Raw genomic sequence first — 20,600 nt, forward strand, 5'->3', positions numbered from 1 at the left:
GGCGCTTGCCTATGTAGTACAACTTGATGTTGGTTTGCTCTCAGTTTTGTTGAATATTCTTGACAGGAACATTAAATATCATATTAAGACAATCAACAAGATGAGCAACTTGCTGGTGGACAGGATGACTTCAAAGCAAGAAATATAAAGTTAGAAATAGAAAAGACAACCAAGATAGGCCCAAAATATTCTAATCAAGTTTGTGATAAAAAGCGCCATTCTATGCTCAGTAATGACAAAAATCCAAGAAAGGCTAGGAGATGCCTAAGATGGACTCTGAGGAAAAGAATTTGGGTCAGAATCCGTGCTCCTAAGGGTAAAGAATGAGGAAGATGAAGCCGTCAGGCACAGGACTTCTTCAGAGCATGAAGCCTCAGGACCACAAAGAGACCACGCCCTGCCGCACTGACTGGTGCTGCCATACCAGAATGCTCAGAGTTGGGTTCCTGACCTGATAGAGGGTTATGGGCTCACAATTCTGAAGGCTAAAGGTCCAAGACAGTGAAGCTGCATTAGTTTGGCATCTATTGAGGGTGGGAGAAATGGAAAAAGCTATCATATGGCAAGAAAGGAACCCAGAAGGACTCAAGAGTCATAGTAGCCCAGTCTCATGGGGTCTGGACAACTGTTGGTCCTTCCGAGAGGATGCCCACTAAGCTGAACTCCTATGTGCTCACCACAGCGAATCTAAGCTTGTGCAAACTGAAACTATATGCAGACCATGTTCTGGAAGGATGTCAGGCAGAGATGAGATCAGCCTAGAGTAAGGATCAGAAACAGACCAGGTGAAGGAAGCACAAACCACACAAAAGTGGACACTCACGTAAAGAACACACAAAGAAGCTGGGCAAGGCGGCGCATGCCTTTAATAGCTGCACTCAGGAAGCAGAAGCAGGAAGATCTTTGTGAGTTTGAGGCCAACCTGGTCTATAAAGCGAGTCCAGGACAGCGAGGACCACACAGAAAAACCCTGTCTTGAAGCCCCCCCCCCCCAAAAAAAAGACATAAAGAAGCATATAGTAAGAAGAGTGAGCCAGGTAGGGGAAGAATAAAAAGCCAGGGAAAGAAGGAAGGTGCATGCTGTCGGCAGCCTGGTCCTTCAGATACTCCTGTGGCTGCTGTAGCTCCACAGTGTCCTTCAACCGTTGTGACAAGGACTCTCCAGTCTTCCTATTACATTCTGAAAGACCCCAGGAAACGCTACTTTCTCTTGCAGACAGCACCAACTCCAAAGAGCAGTTGCCCTAAGGCCAGAGGGAAGTGAGCCACAGGCATCTCTGATGCCTGCCTAACAGGGTTTCTAATTATGCTGCAGGAAAGCACAACCAATGTGGAGAACATAAAATTACCAGAAGAAAACTCCATGAGGTCCTAATAGTGCTCAAACGGCGTAAGACACTTAGTTTGTCATACTTCTATTTACACAGCAGAGCTGAGGTGCAAGCACATCCTTACAGCAGCCTGCCTCTTAGGATACAGAAGGACAAGGATTACGTCATGTATACACCTTCATTTTCCCCACAACTCTTCAGTTATCCTCTAACAAGCGAATACAATCCACCAAGAATAATTCTAAACTCTTAAAAAAGAAATAACTCAGCTTTTCAGCTTCACAAAAAAGTACCATCAGTTTGTATTGGCTATGTTTAGTAATGAAGATTAATTATACATTATCCTCAGGACAAGTTACTGGTTATTTCCCCATGAGAATTATTTTTTCTTTTTCCTAATTATCATTAATCTTTTAAATTTAAATTTCTTTCATATAATACATTTTGATCATGTTTTCCTTTCCCTCAATTCGTACCTAGAGAACTTCACGGCCCCCTCTCCCACCATTCTGTCCCTCCCCTTCTCCAAAACACCAAACAAATGAAAACCAACCAACCAAACAAACAAACAAAAAAAACCCCCCTGCCCCCTCCCCCAAAAAAACCCACATAGAGTTCATTTTGTGCAGGCTGCATTCTCCTGGCCTGGAGCATGGCTCACTTACCCAGTGAGACCCTACTGGGGAAAATGGACTTTCCCTTCCCCCCCAAAACAGCTTCTTGGTCAGAAGTAGAGCTTTGTGTTCACTTCCCCTTCTCAGTGCTAAGATTTGAATTTGGGCAAGACTTGTACCTGCTGCCACAGGCTATGTCATCCAGGCTACCTTCAAGTTCATTGCCCTTCTGCTCCAGCCTCCTAAGTGCTGGCACTGCCGACATGTACCACCACACCTGATAAGGAAGTCTAATGAAGTGCCATAACCAAGTTCTCTTTAAAGACGAATGATGTACCTGGTTTTCTGTTTTGAATGACTATGCTCTCTCAAACTGATCTTTGCCAGTCAATCAACACATATGATGTTCACCAACACCAGTGGGAAACGCCAAACAATATAAACATAAATATCAACGCACATTGCATGTTCCAAGTCTAACTCAAGCACAGGTGCATCTTCCTCCCACCATTTACTCTAGTGCCTGCCAATGGTGCTCAAGAAGCACTTGGCAGCAGAGAGCAGCCACCTGCCCACCCTTGGCTCTGCCAACTGCAGTACTACACATGCGCACCTATGTCTGTACGCTGCGCCCAACAATTAGACAAATGGCTTGAGTGACTCTAACTCAAGGTCATTGTCTCCCTTGCTTCTTCCTAAAAGGCTCACCATTTCAAAACCTAGCCCACAGAGATTTCCCACTCCATGTCTACACTTCTTTATTTTGAAAGAAGAGCTTGGTAGAAGTGGAACACGCCTGCACATACTACTGTGCTTCTGTTTCTCACACACCTGGCACATCTGATGGATGCCCCACACCTCCGCTGTGACCTTCTCTACGCACTTTCATTTGCTTATGGATGTCGCATGTCAAGAATTTTACTGTCTCGTTTGTTACTATGACTACAGTCCTGAGTTGATGTTAGACCTCCCTTTTCCTCTCCACTGCTCAGACCCCTGGCCCATCATTCTCTCTTATTACCAGGCTTCTTGGTTTTTCCTTAAGGCAGCCCCACACTGCTACCAGAGTAACTCCTAAAAGCCACCCCCAGCCCTATATCCAGTGACCGCCAAGGGTGGAGCGCACACCACTCTGCATGATTCAAAGGCCTTTCTCATCAGACCCACTCTCTGCCCCTGGGCTGCTCCAGCTGGTCTGGCCCTGCAGTGCTCACAGATGGACTAGGCTTTTCTACGAAGTTTAGTGGAATCCTGTCTCACAAAATCCTAGTGGTAACATCTATGGGAGTCTTTTGTCGAAAATGTTGATTTGGTTTGATCCAGAATTATCTAAATCTATTTGTGGTGATTGTTTGGTTGGCATCTCCAGCTGCCCTCCCCTCCCCCAACATGGTCTGGTAAATCCCACTCCTCTCTCTAACCCTTCCCCCCCAGAGGAAAGCCTCCATATTCCTGACATTCCTGGGGACTGCTCCAACCTCCTCACCTGGAGCCACAGCTCCCCAAGTCCAGCAGGTAGCAGACAATCCTTAAAACCGCCATCTACCACAGTCCAGGGGCGACTTCCTCTGGCTTCATCCTCTGAGGCTGCTGAACTCGCCCAGGAGCCTCAGTTACCAAATAAACCTGCCCTTTGACACTTTTTTTTTTTTTTTTAGTTTTTTAGTTTTCTGAGACAGGTGTTTCTCTGTGTAGCCCTAGCTGTCCTGGACTCACTCTGTAGACCAGGCTAGTCTGGAACTCAAAGCGATCTGCCTGCCTCTATCTCCTGAGTGCTGGGATTAAAGGCATGCGCCACCATCTGGTTTATGGAAATAACCCATCAGTGATAGTTATCAGAATGGTGTTTGCTCTGTGCTGTCACAGAACTCCTGGAACACACTCTGACCTGGCCTACCAGAAGTTCTCGCTCTGGCCTCTTATCATGCTGTAGTTCACTTTCACCAGGATCTCTTGCCTGTCTCCCACTGCAATGTTAGCTCCATCAGGTAGGTGTCATTAGTGTCCCCTCTCACACTATTTCTAGTGTCTTCAGTGGCAGCTGGAATACAGTCATCTGCAATTATTATTTAAGAGTTTAGAGATAATCGTTTGGGGTAAGGATATGTATTTCACAGTGCACATGTGGCTGTTAGAGGACAGCTTACTGTGGAGATGGGCATCTCCTTCTATATTTTATATGAATTCTGAGAGTCAAACTCAGGTCACCAAGCTTGTGTGGCAAGTGTCTTTGCCTGCTGAGCCACTATGCCAGCCAAATAGCTCTTCATTAAAGTTGAGTGAATGTGGTTTTGCTGTCTCACATCCTCACTTCCTGCCACGGGAAAAACTCCTACTCAGTATTCAAACCTAATGTGAATACCAGTCTCTATGTGACAAGATTTTCTTCTGATCTCCTTCGGATCTGTGACACCACGATTACACTGATTTTTTTTTTTTTTTAAGAGCATTTACCATATTTTATTACAGCAAAAGAGGTACCAAAAAATTCTTATAAAGTAATTTAAACTGTTGTCTCAAATACTGAATATCTCAGTGCAAATCAATGTTGGGGGTTGGTCTGGTGCTATGTATTCCTAATGTGTATGTATGCTAATTACTGGCCCCCAAGAGCTGATGCCACCCAGACCAGCGCTTTCTCGTGTACACTGGTCTTTGTTGTGTAAACCTTGCCTAATTTAAATTTGGTTGGTTAATAAAGTTGCAGGAGCCTGTAACTGGGCAAAAGAAAAGCAGGCAGGGCTTAGGTTCCAGGGCTTGGGTCTCAGAGGAACCACAGGACCGCAGGCTGCAAGGAAGAAAGGAAAGAGAAGCTGTAGCAGGAGCAGAGGAACCCGGAGAGAAGGAAGTATGGACCCTGAGCACAAGGCCATGAGGGCTGGCCGGATGGGACAGAAGCAGCCCAGACAGGACTGATTAAGGCAAGTAACATGAGGTGTGTGGCTGGGAAACAGCAAAACAGCTTAGAGAGTGTGCTTCAAAGCTTTTATAGATCTAAAAGGTCTCTGTCTCAATGTTTTGGGCACTAGTGAGGGTGGAGAAGCCTGCTAGAGACTAATAGCCATGCACAGCAGACTAATGTCAGTATTTTGTGTATAGGAAACATCAACAACTAAGTGAACTAGGAAATGAAGGAAGAACAACTGAGGACACAGGTGACAAGCCTGCCTAGCCAGAGGGATGACAAGTAGTAGTGCTGACCTCAGCTCAAGAGTTTAGCTATTAACTATTACTCTGTTTGTCCTGATAAAAAGGCAAGACAGTTCAGAGCTACTATGCCCTGTGATCTTTATAGACACAGGAAAGACATTTATACATTGATTATTTTTAAAGATCTTATAAAAAGATAAATTGTATCTAGTGGATATACTAGTAGAACAGAAAGAAAAGCCACGCCTAAAGCTTGCCACTTAATGGCTTTCCAAGGATGAGGGGATTAAAAGGTACATATGCATTATATGCATGCATATATGTATTGTAAATAGTATATAATAAACATATATTTTATTTATAATATATATGTTATTTGTATACTTATATTATATAAAACTAATGGTAAACACCATAGCTCTGAAGTAAATCAGCTCAGAAGATTAAGAATCTTAATTATTTAATTTTTAAATACAGTTAGTTAATTTTCTATTAAATTTTGTTTCTCCAAAACAGGTGGGAACTTTGACAAAATACTTCATAAAAATGAACAAGAACAACTAAGAAAAGTAGTTTTATGCCTACAGTAGACAGTTTGAATTTATGTGACAATACCAGATATCATTCAATGAATTTCCATCTGCATCAAAGTTTCTGACATAACGTCTATAGAAAAATGTATAACTATAAAGAATACTTTTTTAAGGATTATACTTTCTATTTTTAAAAGTTTAGTGAATGTTTTTATCAACAAAGGCAAGTATTATTCGACTTCATGTATGATTTTTCCTTGAACTATTTATCTTGAATAATATTTAAGAAATTTAAATAACAATCTGTAGCCTCTAAAAAGGAAAATATATTTTAAAAATCAAATTAAATGTTTGATGGTTTTGTGACATAAGCAAAAATGTAACTATGGTTATCACATCTCATCTCCACTGCAGTTCTGAGATTTACTAATGACATTTACTAATTTTCTAATGAAAATGCACATTTTCAACAACATCACTAAGAAAAGCACCACGTGCTGTTGCCGGGTCAGGAGTGGCGCCTACACAGCAGCGGACACTGTTCCCGCAGTAAGGGAGGCTGACGTCACCACCGTTGGTGGGCGCTCCTTCTCCGACCACATGACAGTGTTCTTCAGCACCTCAGATTTGCACACACATCAAGTAAGGAGCCGTGCAACTTTATTGGAGCGAGCACTTATCAGCGCTACCATGAAATCCTGCCATAATTACTTTTAAGCCTTTTAAACTGTCCATTTTAAAGGATTTCTTCATTAAAAGGCACTTGCCAGTTTAGAATTAATGTGGTCAGTAGTTGCCTAAAGATTTTTGGACTGTGAAAAACAGGCTTACTAGCCTCCAAAACTACAAAGTATACATACTATTCCACACTCGTTGGCTTTGACATCATTACTTAGTTTCTTAGAAGTATTAATTAGATCTACTTTTAGAAATAATTATTAATGGTTATGCTAAAAATTCTACAACAAATATTCCTTCTCTATTGAAAAATACTAAGATGAAACAAAAATAAAGACATTTGTAAATAGCATAATTTCTACCAACAAACTTGTAAATGAGTAGTTTATTTGTAAAATTGTTAGTTGTAGAAAGTCCAACACAATTGTATACAGAAGCAAATACTAAAGTACAATGGAAAACCAGAACCCAATCACTCTGCTCATGAAAAGTCTCACGTGATCACACTATCAGGAGCCGTGTTCTCCTATCATGCTATAACTCGGGGCACAGCTGGTAGTTTACACTTTATATGGCCACAAATAAAGGCTCAAGTGAAATAAGTAAAATTACGTTAAATAGTTTAAAACAAATGTCAAAATATTATCAGTGTAAGAAATCAGTGTAATCACTTCTAGCATTTAACTAACCTAAAATACAACTAAGCTATTTTACAGTGCTTTTTGCATGAATTTCTGGTGGTGTTGTTAATGCACAGACAGTAGTATATTAGCGCGGACACCAATGGCTTGAGAGCTACACACACAGGGATAGCACTGTAACGCTGTTGGTTTGATGGGTGACAGTTACACAAGAGAAATGAGTAGATGCACACTGCCTCTCAGGAGTGGCTTTAGTAATGTTCTGCCTTTTGACACATGCAAAATTGGAGAAATCAGTAACTCAGCAGCTCGTCAGCCCATGCCAGTCAGTCATACGTACTACAGGTAGTAACACCTCTATACAGGCTGTCAGCACAGGTCACACAAAAGAAAGTGGGCTTCTATAGTTAGCCTCCTTCATACTCACATTCTCTAGTTTCCTGAAAATTAGTATGAAACATGCAAAGAAGCAAGAAAGTAGGACTTACTCACAGGAGGAGTACACACTAGCCACAAGCAACACAGGCATACCTTAAACATATTCAAAAAAGTAAAAGAAACCAATAAAATCTCATAACAAACAAAACATTGCAACTAAGTGAATGTTACATACATCTTAGATAAAATAAAAAACTTCTTAGAAAAATATAAATTGTCAAAACCAATCCAAGAGATAGGTTATCAGAATAAACTATAACAAGCAAGGTATCAAATCAAAATCTAAAAACCTCCTAGCAAACATAAAAAATCTTTAAACAAAGGTATCATGGAGATCCTTTATGAATGTATATACAAAAACCCTCAATAAAACACTAGCAAGTCTGGGCTGTGGTTACAGTTCAGTGGTGAGTGCTTGTCTGTTATGAGCAAGGAGGCTCTAGGCTTAGTCCCTGATACTGAAAAGAGTCAACAAAATCAAAACACTAGTCAGTCAACTCCAGAAGCACACTTACAAGGATTAGAGTCACGATCAAGTCCCGCTGTAGTGATACTAAGTGGTTCAAAACATGAAAGTCAATTGTAATACAGAACCTTAATAAAGTGAAGCAAAACCAAAGTATGCAATTTACCTCAGTTGATGTGGAAAAGGCACCCGATACAGCCAATGTTTTCTGAAGATTCAAACAAAAACTCCTTTAAGCTAGGAGTAGGAGGGATTTACTTAAAATAATAAAGGGTACTATGAACACCCACAGTTAAAAACTGAAAGCTGTTCCTTGCCAGTAGCAACAAGATCAAGGTACTTGCCTTTCCATTGCTATTCAGCTCAGTACTGGAAATTCTAGCAGAAAAGGCAACTACACAAGAAATACAAGGCGTCCAGATAGAAAGGATGTAATATTCCATCTATTCTCAGAAGACCAGTTCTTACAGAATCCATAAAAACCGACCACAATAAATTAATCTAACAATGCTGGCAGATACATGAATGAAAACCAGTTGTCTATCTAACATCAGTAATAAATGGCCAGAGAAAGAAGAAAGCATTTCTATTATAAGGTACCAGGAATGCATTTAGAGCAAAATCATGTCTGCTGGGGAGTGTAAAACACAAGAAAAAACTGATGGAACTAAGGAAAGGAAAGATGTCCTATGGCAGGAACTGGCAGGCAATGTGCATTTCTCCCCAGGCACACTGAGTGTAAGCATCAAAGCTCTAGAGCTGATCCTGAAGTGTAGGGGAAATTACAGCAGGTTCCAAATAGCCAAGCAACATTTAAAAGGAGGAACAGAGGAATAGAAGAATTCATAATTCTGGGTTCAAAACTCAGCACAAAGCTGTGATATCCAAACTATAGCGCTAATATCAAGACAGGCATATAGACCAAAATAATGCAGCTAATAGTCCAGAAATCACCGTATACACACCGACATCCAGTTTACCCTGTCATCTTGGGCACTCTACCCCTAAGCGACATCTCTGGCTATACTTTACTTTCATCATACGTGGAAGACTAACAATTGACAAGCCATGTCTTTAAAGACTAGGATTTGAAAAATTGAACAACAACACACAAATACAACTCTCAACATAACATTGTATGCAAAAATTAACTCAAAACAGATTAAAGACCCAAATTTAAAAGCCAAAACTATAAAGCGGATACAGAAAAATCTAAGTATCAGTCTTCATGATCTTAATTCTGGCAATAGACTTCTAGATATAACATTAGAGACATATGAAACAAAAGAATACATCTGTTTCCAGAAAATTATATTATCAAGACATTAATAAACAGACTAACAAATGCTAAGTTTCCTTTCAAGGTGACATAAAGATTAGAAACTTGACAGAGGTGTTGATTCACAAACTTGTGAATACAATGAATATATGAATTATGCAACTTAAAATGACTAAGTGTATGTTAATGCAATTTATTTTAATAAAAAAGGCACCTCCTTCACATGGCACTGCACACTACCGCTGTGAAGCCACCTAAGTAACACCCTGTAGCACCATGTGTGCCTTCCCCAGACTTCTGAGAGTCTTCTGCAAAAACGTTGTAAGTATCGGTTTGCTCCTGTGCTTAGAAACTGAACCTGGGCCTAGCTGAGCTGGGATCAGTTTAATATCCCACTGCACATCAACCCTGAGTTCAAGACAGAACAGAAACACAGAAAAGGCTAACGTGTTAAGCCAAATGGAAATCTACAGGACATTCCACACAAGCACAGAATATACATTCTTCTCAGCAGTCCATGAAACCTTCTCCAAAGCACCACAAAACAAGTCTCAAGAAATTCGGGAAAAATAAAATAACATCCCACATTCTCTCCGATCAAAAGGAGTAAAACTGGGTAACATTGAAAATAAAAGTACACAGACTCATGAAAACTAGATAACACACTTGGGTAATTGGGTCAAGGAAGAAATCAAGAAGGAAATCAGAAGCTTCCCCAAATGAATGTAAGTGAAAACACAATACATTGAGATCCGTGGGACACATGAAAGAAGCCCTGTGAGGAAACTATGAAAATGCGAGTTCTCTCGGCAATAACTCAGTAAGACACCTGAAAATCCGGAAAAACAAGATCAATGAATACCCTAAAACAGTAGATGGGGGAAAAAATCATCAAAATCAGGGCTGAAACTAATAAAATAGAAACAAACAAACACTACAAAGGATCAATAAAATGAAAATGAAGAGTTGGTCCTCTGAAAAGTGGAGTCTCCTGCAGGATTCATGACTGAATTGTTGGCTACAGTTCCAGGACCAGGATGGTTTCCCTCTTGCTGAGTGTGTTTTAAGTCTAATTCGAGAGCTTTTGGCAACCCCCAAGGTATGAAGGCCATCCTAGCTGGTTAGGACTTTTGGCTGTTTCTATCGTCTAGAAGTCTGCATGGTACCCAGAGGTACCATGAAAGCTATTTCTCAGGGAGGAGGCATTCAGTTCAGTTCCAGCTCATGGGCTTCCAAGCTATGCTTCTAAAAGGCATGGTGTCTTCAGCAACTCTACAGAGAATTTCACACATCTGGAGTTTTTTTGTTTTGGTTTGGTTTGGGTTTTGGTGTTTTGTTTTGTTTTGGTTTGGTTTGGTTTTTTTTGTTTGTTTGTTTAGGTGATCTTTGGCTCTTGGAGGGAACACTGTCAGGCCAGATGAAAAACATTCATTTAAACCATATATGTATATTTATATATAGAATTCTATAGATTAATATTTCAGAAATCCTTATTATCTCTTTCTTCTGTATAGAGCATTCATTTTCCCATTTTTCCAATCAGTTGACTTGTACCCTGAGAGTCACCTTTACCCTCCTCCCTAGTTCTGTATTAACCTCCCTCCCCACTCTTTAAAGAGACCCCTTTTCACCAACTTCACTGCTCAGGTCAACTGTGCACTATAATTATCGTGTCTGTTGCTCTCCAACCTCCCCACCCCAATATTGGTCTCTTTCTACTTTTCTGCTTGCTGCAGTTACTCCAGGATATGTACTCACATCTGAAGATTTGGAGCTAAGAGTCTCCAATGAGAAAGAATGTTTGTCTTTCTGGGTCTGGATTGCCTCGATCAATATGACATTTCCTACCTGTATCCATTTACCTGCCAAGTTTAATATTTCATTTTCCCATATTGCTAAATAGTATTCCCAGTGTAAACATGCCACATCTTCATTACCCTTTCATCAGCTGAAGCACACACATTGTTTCTATTTCCTAGCTATTGTAAATAGAGCAGCAATGAACATGGCTGAGCTGTATCCACGGAATAAGATGTTAAGTCCTTTGGGTATTTGCCAAGCAGTGGTATAGCGAGGTCATGTAGTGGGTTTATTTTTAGCTTTTGGGGACTTCTCCACAGTGACGTCTATAGTGGCTGCAGTTTGCTCGAGTTTGCAATCCTACCAACAGTGAATGAAGGCCATTCCCTCCAGCATTTGTTGTCAACTTTTTTTGTTGATCTTTGCCCATTCTGATTGGGGTAAGATGAAATCTCAAAGATATTTTGATTTATGCATACATAATTGCCATGGAAGATGAATATTTTCTTGAGATTTCTCTAAACCATTTTTTTTTTTCTCATTTTTTGAGAACTCCCTGTTCAGGTCCAAGGCCATTTTAAACTCTGCCTTTTTTGAGTTCTTTATATATTCTGAATATTAATCCTGTCAGATATATAGATGGCAAATATTCTTCCATTCTATAGGCTTCTTCTTTACGTGGCTGATTGTTTCTTTAGCTATGCAGAAGCTTTTCAGCTTTATGACATCTCATTTGGGGATCTTCACCTTGATTTTTGGGCAAATGGAGTCCTTTCCTACCCCTTTATCACATAGGTGTATGTTCGTTCCTAACAGTTTCAGTTAGGTCTGTCATCCATTCAGAGCTAGAGTTTTGTTTTGTTTTTAAACAAGGTGATAGATATGGGTTTAATTTCATTCTTCTGCATTTGGCATTCTGTAAATTTTTTTAATTTTAATTTTTTATAAAAAAAAGTCAATCACTTTATATCCTGATTGTAGCTCCCTCCCTCATTCCCACCCCCTCCCCCCCCCCCCTCCATTCTCAGAAAGGGGGAAGCCCTCCTCCCTTATCACGTGACCTCACCCTATCAAGTCTCATCTGTACTCCCTGCATTCTCTTCCTCTATGACCTGGCAAGGCCAGGGGAAAGTGATCAACAAGTGTACACCAGAGTCCATGTGCCACAGGTAGCCCCTCCTCCCCATATTCTGGGACCCACAAGGAGACGGTGCTGCCTATTGACTACATCTGAGCAGGGGTTCTAGGTCCCCACCATGCACAATCCTTGGTTGGTGCATCAGTCTCTACAGGTCCCACCCCTGGGCCCAGATTTGTTGTTTCCATTAGTCTCCTTGTGGAGCTCCTGTCCCCTCCAGGCCCTTTATCTCCCAACTCGTCCACAAGACTCCTTGCACTCCACCACAAAGTTTAGCTGTGTGTCTCAGCATCTGCTTGGATCTCCTGCCGGGTGGAGTCTTTCAGAGGACCTCTATGGTAGGCTCCCATCTTGTTCCTTCTCTTCAACTTCTTCCGGTGTCCATTTTATTTGTCCTTCTGAATGGGAATCAAGCATCCTCCCTAGGGACCTCCTTGTTATTTAGCTTCTTTAGGTCTGTGTATTGTAGTGTGGTTGTCTTGTATTATGTAGCTATATCTGCTCATGAGTGAGTATACACCATGCATGTCTTTCTGGATCTAGGTTACCTCACTCAGGATGATCTTTTCTAGTTCCATCCATTTGCCTGCAAAATTCAAGATTTCCTTGTTTTTAATGGCTGGGTAGTATCTGAATTTCTTGTATCTATGTGGGTGTGTCTTTCCTTAGTTTGGGGACATTTTCTTCTATGATCTACTGAAAAAAACTCACCTATGTCATTGGCTTGGGATTCTTCTCCTTCATCTATGCCTGTAATCCTAGGAGTTTGTTTTCCAGTGTTCTATACTGCCTGTGTATTCCTCTCCTGTGTTGTAGAATATTTTCACATTTCTTGATTGTTTGGTCAAGGCTCTACTAATCTTTAAGGTCTGATACTCCATCTTCTATTTGATTCATTCATTCTACTTGTAAGGGTTTCCTTTGAGTTTTCTAGTTGAGTTACTGGGTTTTTCAATTCTATCTTCATGTCAGCGTGAGTCCTCCTCGGTGTTTCTATGTCCTCATTAGATTCCTTGGCAAGTGATTGCCTTCATGTCCATCAGCCTTATGTTTGTGTTTTCTTGGGCATGACTCAGGCAGTTCTTCTCCCTAAACTCTTTCTCCTTAATTCCATTAAGCTGTTTCTTTGTGTCTTCTTTAAGCTTCTTGATTTCCTTGATGAAGTTTATGATTGTCCTTTTAAATCTTTGGTCCTGGGGCTCAGTAGTTAATTCTTATCAGCAAACATTTCTATAGTACTGGCAGATTTTGGAGAGAAGATATTGGATTGATACTTCATATTGCTGGTATTTTTGCATCTGAGTCTGACAGAAACAAAGCAGGTTTAGGCTGGAGAGAAGAGCTGTGGATGTGTTGGGCCTAAGTCACATGGAAAAAAGACTGCGCTGGAATACAGGATGTGCTTCCTGGCTTAAGCCTAGAGGGTCAGGGTAGATTTGGCTGGGTGGACAAGTTGGATATGGTGTCAGAGGTTCCTTTGGGTGGGTGGGTAGGGGTTTGAGAGGATCCTGTCCTAAGCCTAGAAATTGTTTGTGCTGCAGGAGCAGGTGCCTACACTAGGCTGGGGTACTCTTTGTGGGATCCAGGCTAGACTTAATAAATTGTGGAGAAGGCATCAACGGGAAGCCCAAGGATGCTCACAGGCTAGAGCCTGGAGGAGAACGTGGGAAGTCTAGCTAGATGGGGTGGTTTGAAACAATGGTTGTCAATAGTTGCAGGTAGGGTGGGTCCTGGTAGAGGCCAGATGGCCAGACTAGGCGGAGTGTGAAACCAGGCTAAGACTGGTAGGCTTCAGAAAAGGCATGAGTGGTGGTGGGAGATCCGGGAGATTCACAGTGCTAGAATCTGGAGGAGGAAATGCAGAGTGTGGATGCGTGGACTGACAGTGCAGAAGGGACTTGTTGATAGCTGCAGGTAGGGTGGGACCTGGCCCCTTCTTTATTTTTAAATGCTTAAATAAATCATCCCCTTAACCATACACTTAACCTGAAAACCTCTTTATTAGAACATACTCTCAGTCACCCAAATTCACTTTTCTTCATTATCTTTTAAACAAATATATTCTTGCTTTTGGTTTCCACCATTACATTGACTCCTCTACTGACACCAATAATAAGTAACTCACTCAGCACATGCAGACGCTACTTTAAACAATCTCTGCTCAAACTCCTTTACAAAGCTCTTCCTTACAAGGTATTTTGTGAAACTATCTTCTCAGATGTATTTCCTCCCTGTGATGATTATTCTTGGTTGTCAACTCGTCTACATATGGAACTAACTAAAACCCAAATATGGAGGCCATAGGCTCTGAGGAGTTTGTTTGTTTTTTGTTTTGTTTTGTTTTTGCTTAATTTGAAGTAGGAAGATCTACTTCTAATTGGAATCTTGGAGGTAAGAAGACACACCTTTAATCCGGATCTTTTGATCTGGAAAATTTCACCACTAATCGGGACTATGCCTTCTGCTGGGAGCCTCTATAAGGATATGGAAGGAGGACACTTGCTCTCACCTAGCTAGCAAGTCCATTCCTTCACTGGCATTACAGCCTACGTCTTCAGGATTCCAGTCTATACCAAAGACCAGATGAGATGTCTAGCCACGTTGACTGAGCAACTACTGGATTCTTGGAACTTCTGTTCACAGCCAACCATTGTTGGATTAGCTATACCATAGCCTATAACTCATTCTAATAAATCCCATATGAGAGAGAGAGAGAGAGAGAGAGAGAGACAGAGACAGAGACAGAGACAGAGACAGAGAGAGAGAGACAGAGACAGAGACAGAGACAGAGACAGAGACAGAGACAGAGACAGAGACAGAGACAGAGACAGAGACAGAGACAGAGGGGTTCATTGTGTAAGATGCATTACTCTAGAGAAGCCTAATCCTGCTCCTATTTCTGTTCAGACTTTATTAATCCCACTTCCTCTTAACCTTGACAGTAGTAACCAGCATCTGTTTTGGCTTTTGTTCCTCTACCCTTCCCCCATAACATATTCCAGACAACCAGTTCTCAGCTAAAGTAGGATTAGAATAGAAAACAGCAATGACAAAACTTTGGCCTCAGAAGAGCTGACTTCACCTTCAGCCACCGCCACCAGCCCACTAGTTATCGTGGCTTGGCACACACAGGACTCCTTGGCTTTCTAGTAGTCTTCCCAATCTCATTACTGTAATGGAAAATGCTGTCCTAGCTTCTCTAATTAGCTATAAAACCACTTTCTCTCTGCCATTCTAATTTCTTTAGCTCTAAGACTCAACCCCCAAGCCAACTACTTCTTCTAAGTGGTCCATCACTTCCTATGTACTGGTTCTATCCTCATCACTAGCTTGAATGCCACTGGCCTTACGCACTCCTGCCTTCTATTCATGCATTCTTGCCTCCAATTCCTGATTTTCTATTAGTCCTCATCCCGTGATCAACTCTTCAGAAGGTGCTTTTCAGACTGCAGACCGCCTGCGGGCTTCCTCCTTGCCTACAGTAAGTACTCAGAACCTGACAAGACAAGCTGAACTAATCAGACTCAATCTAAACTTTGGAGAGTAGGGCTTTCTTACACACTGATGTTTGAACTGTCTAAGAATGGGCAATAACATTGATGTCCTAGCTTCTTCTGGGGCCAGGAAGGAGAGGCTCCTTCAGCTGGCGCAGAATCCAAGGTGAGTCAGAACCCCACTGCAGACAACTGTCCTAACAATAGCATGGTACTTTTTAAAAGTCAACTTATTAAAAGATGTACTCTCTTAAATATTTTATTTACAAATTGTGCATTTTTTAACTTTAATTCTTAACAAAACAAAGTATTTAAAAAAAATCATTCAACCTAATAAGCTACCATCAGATGTACATATTAAACCAAGCGACAGCTGATGCCTACCAGAACATTCATGGACTGCACAGTATGCTATCATTCCCTCAGAAAGGATTGTCTAAAATGAAATACTCTGCCATGAGTTTTCAGGTTCATTAATAAACCTCAATACATTAAACATTTGTTTTTAAACGAGGCCCTCAATTGATGAAGAAAAGCAGTTGTGGGGGTGGGATTTCTATGCTCGTTTACTACCAAGAGAACTAAAACTATAGCACAGCAGATGGAAGAACAGGACTTTCCAAGGACCAGGAACCTGAGAAGTCAGGACGCTGGCTGTGAGCCCTGATACTACACTACACAGCATTACTTCTGTAAGGAAATCCGAGAGGATATGGCTGAGGCCGAATCGCTGAGGACCCTGAGCCGACTTGGACCTACCTGGCTGATGCCCGAGGCAGGGATCTTGTAGGATTGCATCTTCTGCTTCAGCAGCTCTGCATCACTGTGACGGAATGGGCACCCTGACAACAAAGCACAAGGCGGCACAACACAGTTATCTACCAGGATCCAGCACAGCACCACACTCGAGCAGTTGCCGAAGTGCCCCTAACTGCCTAACAGCTTATTAATAAAAAGTCAATTGTCCATGGTAGGACAGCTTTCCTCTCTCTCTAAACAAGAATTTAGCTGCTCTGTTATCAGGGTACTGCCAGCTCAAGAGTTACTTAAGGCAGTGTAGCACTCTCAGGCTTGCACGGCCGTTCACTAGGAGGAAGGAAACAGTTCTAACCTTGATGCTCTCTCACCAAAACAGAAAATCAGCAAGTAGCCATAAGAGTTACCAAAAAGTTACATACTCTCACATTTATGTAATCTAAAAACTTTGCACTAAAGACATAGAAGAGGGGGTATAGATAATAGGAATAAAATATTCAACCCAGAAAAACACAGGATTCAGAAGAACATAGGATTCAGACATAAATTCGACACTGATCTCATGAAGCCCAGAACCCACATAAGCTTTGAGGTATCATTAGGAATTGTTTCAGACAGCCTAAGTGTCCCTCAGTAGAAGAATGAATAAAGTAACTGTGGTACATTTATACCATGGAATACTACTCAGCTATTAAAAACAAGGAATTCCCGAAATTTGTGGACAAATGGATTAAACTAGAAATGATCATAATTAGTGAGTTAACCCAGAAGCAGAAAGACTCAAATGGTATATGCTCACTTACATCTGGACACTAGCCCAAGGGCCATGACCCATGAAAGTCTTCACTTACCAGGAAACTGGGACAGAGGGAAGGACATCCTATTGAGACTTTAGGTGAGAGAAGCATGGGAGAATGGGGAAATAGAAGGATCCAGAGGGTCCTAGAAACCTACAAGAAGAACATTATGACTGGTGGATCAGGGCCCAGGGGTCCTGCTCAAACTATGGCACCATCCAAGGACAATACATGCGGTAAACTTCGAATCCCTACCCAGATCTAGCCAATGGACAGGACATTCTCCACAGCTGAGTGGAGAGTGGGGACTGACTTTCACATGAACTCTGGTGCCCCATATTTGACCACATTCCCTAGATGGGGAAGCCTGATAGCACTTAGAGGAAGGACAGCAGGCTACCAAGAAGACACTTGATACCCTATGAGCATACACAGGGGGAGGAGGTCCCCCTCAGTCACAGTCATAGGATAGGGGAGTAGGGGGAAAGCAGGAGGGAGAGAGGATGGGAGGATACAAGGGATGGAATAACAATTTAGATGTAATATGAATAAATTAATAAAATATTTTAAAAAGAGAGATAAAATTAATGTTCAATTTGTCTTTGCACCAAATCCCCATCAGGTTATTCTGTTTTATAAATGTTTTCATAAAGAAACATTTTAAGTTAATAGAGATGAGATATGATAGATATCAATCTCCATTAATAAATTTAGACCCAACAAGATAGGAAAGATGTTTACTTCAATTTTGCCAAATACAAATAGCCAAAATCACTATGAATGTAACATTTATATAATTCTTGATTGTCTCATGTTTCTTCCTGCTGTATGTAGTTTATTTTATTCATGTGTAATAATATAAATATATATGTTAAAAAGAAACATAATAAAAATATTTTTAAAAGTAAGCAAAATATTATAGCATTTATCTTAGTATCATAATTTGTACCAAAAATATTCCAATATTTCACTTCAAGGGAAATCATCTTAAAAATATATGAAAAATACTTTAGAAAAAAAAAGGAATTGTTTCAGAGAAATGCTACACACCATGTATTTGCATCATCATGAACAAAACAAAAGAATGGACTAGAACTTGCATGAAGGAGAACAGAGACTGTAAGCAGAGCAATACATCTACAAGCCAACTGGGAGTGACTGCACATTGTATATGAAGTCAGTGGAAATCAGGGGATGCAAAAACTAAGGAAAGGGGCCAGGAAGCCAAACAAATGCATTTACCAAACATCTTAACTATAAATAAAGCCTGTACTGCCACACTAGAGATCTCTATAAACTATGGAATTCTGAAAACTGCAAAATTTATAGCATATCCTTTACTCAGACTTAAACAAATGCATTTTGGTACAGGAAGCATTTTGAGAAAATGTGTAATAGATAGTAAAGGGTCTGGCCTTCCTAGTGGGTAGACTGTGCTCCTGTGGGTGGCTCCACACAACACTGACTATATGAGCTGTATGAATGGAACACAGTAAATTATTTAAAACAAAAGCCAGGGAGATGAAGTTGTGAGGAGAGGAGGGGTTGGTCTGAGAGTAGTTAGGGGGAATGGTGGGGATTAAATATGATCAAAACATGTGGCAACATGTATGAAACTCTCAAAGAATAAAAATACTGTATTGAATTTTTTAAAAGATCCTAGTCTTGAAGCATTGCCTTGGTTTGAAATATCAACTGACCACAGACAAATGTTCTATCAGCTTCATGTCCCCTCAAAAGGGGTAATAATAGTAGTCATCTCACAAATTTCCTATAAAACAAAACTTTGCTATGTTCCGGACACACACAACGAGCACTGAAAACATGTTAGCTATTGTCATTATTCTCAAAAAATGCAGTAGTGAAAATAGAACAAAATTCCAATTCGAATAAAATGATGGTCCACATGAGAATTATTGGTTATTTACAGAATAATTAAGGTGAATAAAAAATGATACTGACTGGATGGAATTGCACAAATTATACTTGACATGATGAACAGAATTGTGTACTCTGAAAAGTAAAGCCAAGAAAAAACTAAAGAAGCCAGGCAATACTGGCTCACGCTTTTAATCCCAGCACTTGGGAGGCAGAGACAAGCGGATATCTATGAGTTCGAGGCCAGCCTGGTCTACAAAGCAAGTCCAGGACAGCCAAGGCTACACAGAGAAACCCTGTCTTGAACCACCCCTCCCTGCAAACCAAAAAAAAAAAAAAAAAAAGAAACTGAAGAAAAGACAAAGTTCCTTTCAAGATACGCTCACTCAAAAGTACTTGGAGGAAGTAAAGCAGCACTTGGCAAGCTGGTGTTATTCTTACAGCTGCTAGACACATTCTCTGTTCCCACTGTTCAAAGAGAACGATCTTCAGGACTGAACATACATGACCAAAGATGGTGAGTGCACCCACAGCTAGCACCAGTGTTGAAAAGCCAGAGAGAGATGAAGTTGTTTGAGGTAGACCAGAGATAGAGCAGAATGCAGTTGGACCTACATAGACTCCTAACTAGTTGGTCAACTAGTTTAGGTAGCATCAGGTGGTGAAACAAAATCAAAGCAGGGGACTAAATAATTTTACAAATAACAAAACAAAAACAAACACATTTCCAGTTTCTGGTTGAGCATCTAGTGAGTTTAGAAGTCACTTCTCCACCTGAAATAAAGGGGAAGGAATTAAACTGAAAAAACAACAACAAAGAGATAGGGTCTCAAGGCTAATTCTGAGAAGTAAGTAAATGCAGAGATTCATACGTGACTACAGAAGAAATGAGTCAGCAGACCCTCCCTCCCAGTTAGTGCCATTGAGAAAACCCAACTCACTGATGCATGGTTGGAGCCTCAGTATGAACACAGCAAAGAGATGCTTGGGGGCAGGGATGGGGTGAGGACAACTCTAACACTCTGTGAGTTGTACATCCAGAATCTAGCAGCATTTCAGTGCTTGTCACGTGAATACAAATGAATAATAAGCCTAGCTTCTGAAGCAGGAAGGGAGAGGTAGTTACAAGAGAACATTCTGTTCTCAAAAGAAACCACCTGACAGAACTCTTGCCTGCTCTACTATAGCCTGACGTTCTTGGGGACATTGCTTCATATCCAGAAGTGAATCTCATTCAAGGAGAGGAACCCAGTAAAGCACTGGAGAAGTTCGATGTGAAGATGCTTAACAAGCAGCGGAGTTATAGCAGCAAGGATGCTGGAACGAAGAGACCAGGCTTAAAACACGACGGCTCACATGCTAGAAAAAGGCAGCATGCAAGAACAGGTGTTAAAGCAGAGCAGATATCCTAAACATTGCTAACGCTACAGATTAAAAATACTACAGAAATTAAGGTTTCCTTTCTGTTGTCCCCAAGATGCACGTCTTACTGGTACATATACTGTGAGTCCTATGATGGAAAACATCTATCAAACAAACAGAAATAGAAAACAAGCTATCTCAGCTATTCTGTTGTCTGAAAAAGTACACATCAACTCCAGAATTAG

At 40.9% G+C, this 20,600-nt stretch overlaps 1 protein-coding gene across 1 annotated transcript in view; it reads right to left on the bottom strand.

The window, feature by feature from the left end:
* Window positions 1-20,600, bottom strand: part of Prim2 (DNA primase subunit 2) — a 225,859-nt gene that overhangs the window by 10,225 nt on the left and 195,034 nt on the right. Inside the window, exon 12 of the mRNA XM_051153016.1 lies at window positions 16,322-16,404. Within this exon, the coding sequence (XP_051008973.1) occupies window positions 16,322-16,404 (83 nt within the window). The remainder of the gene's footprint in view (window positions 1-16,321; window positions 16,405-20,600) is intronic.

The sequence above is a fragment of the Acomys russatus genome, chromosome 11 (assembly GCF_903995435.1).
Source record: "Acomys russatus chromosome 11, mAcoRus1.1, whole genome shotgun sequence".
NCBI lineage: Eukaryota > Metazoa > Chordata > Mammalia > Rodentia > Muridae > Acomys > Acomys russatus.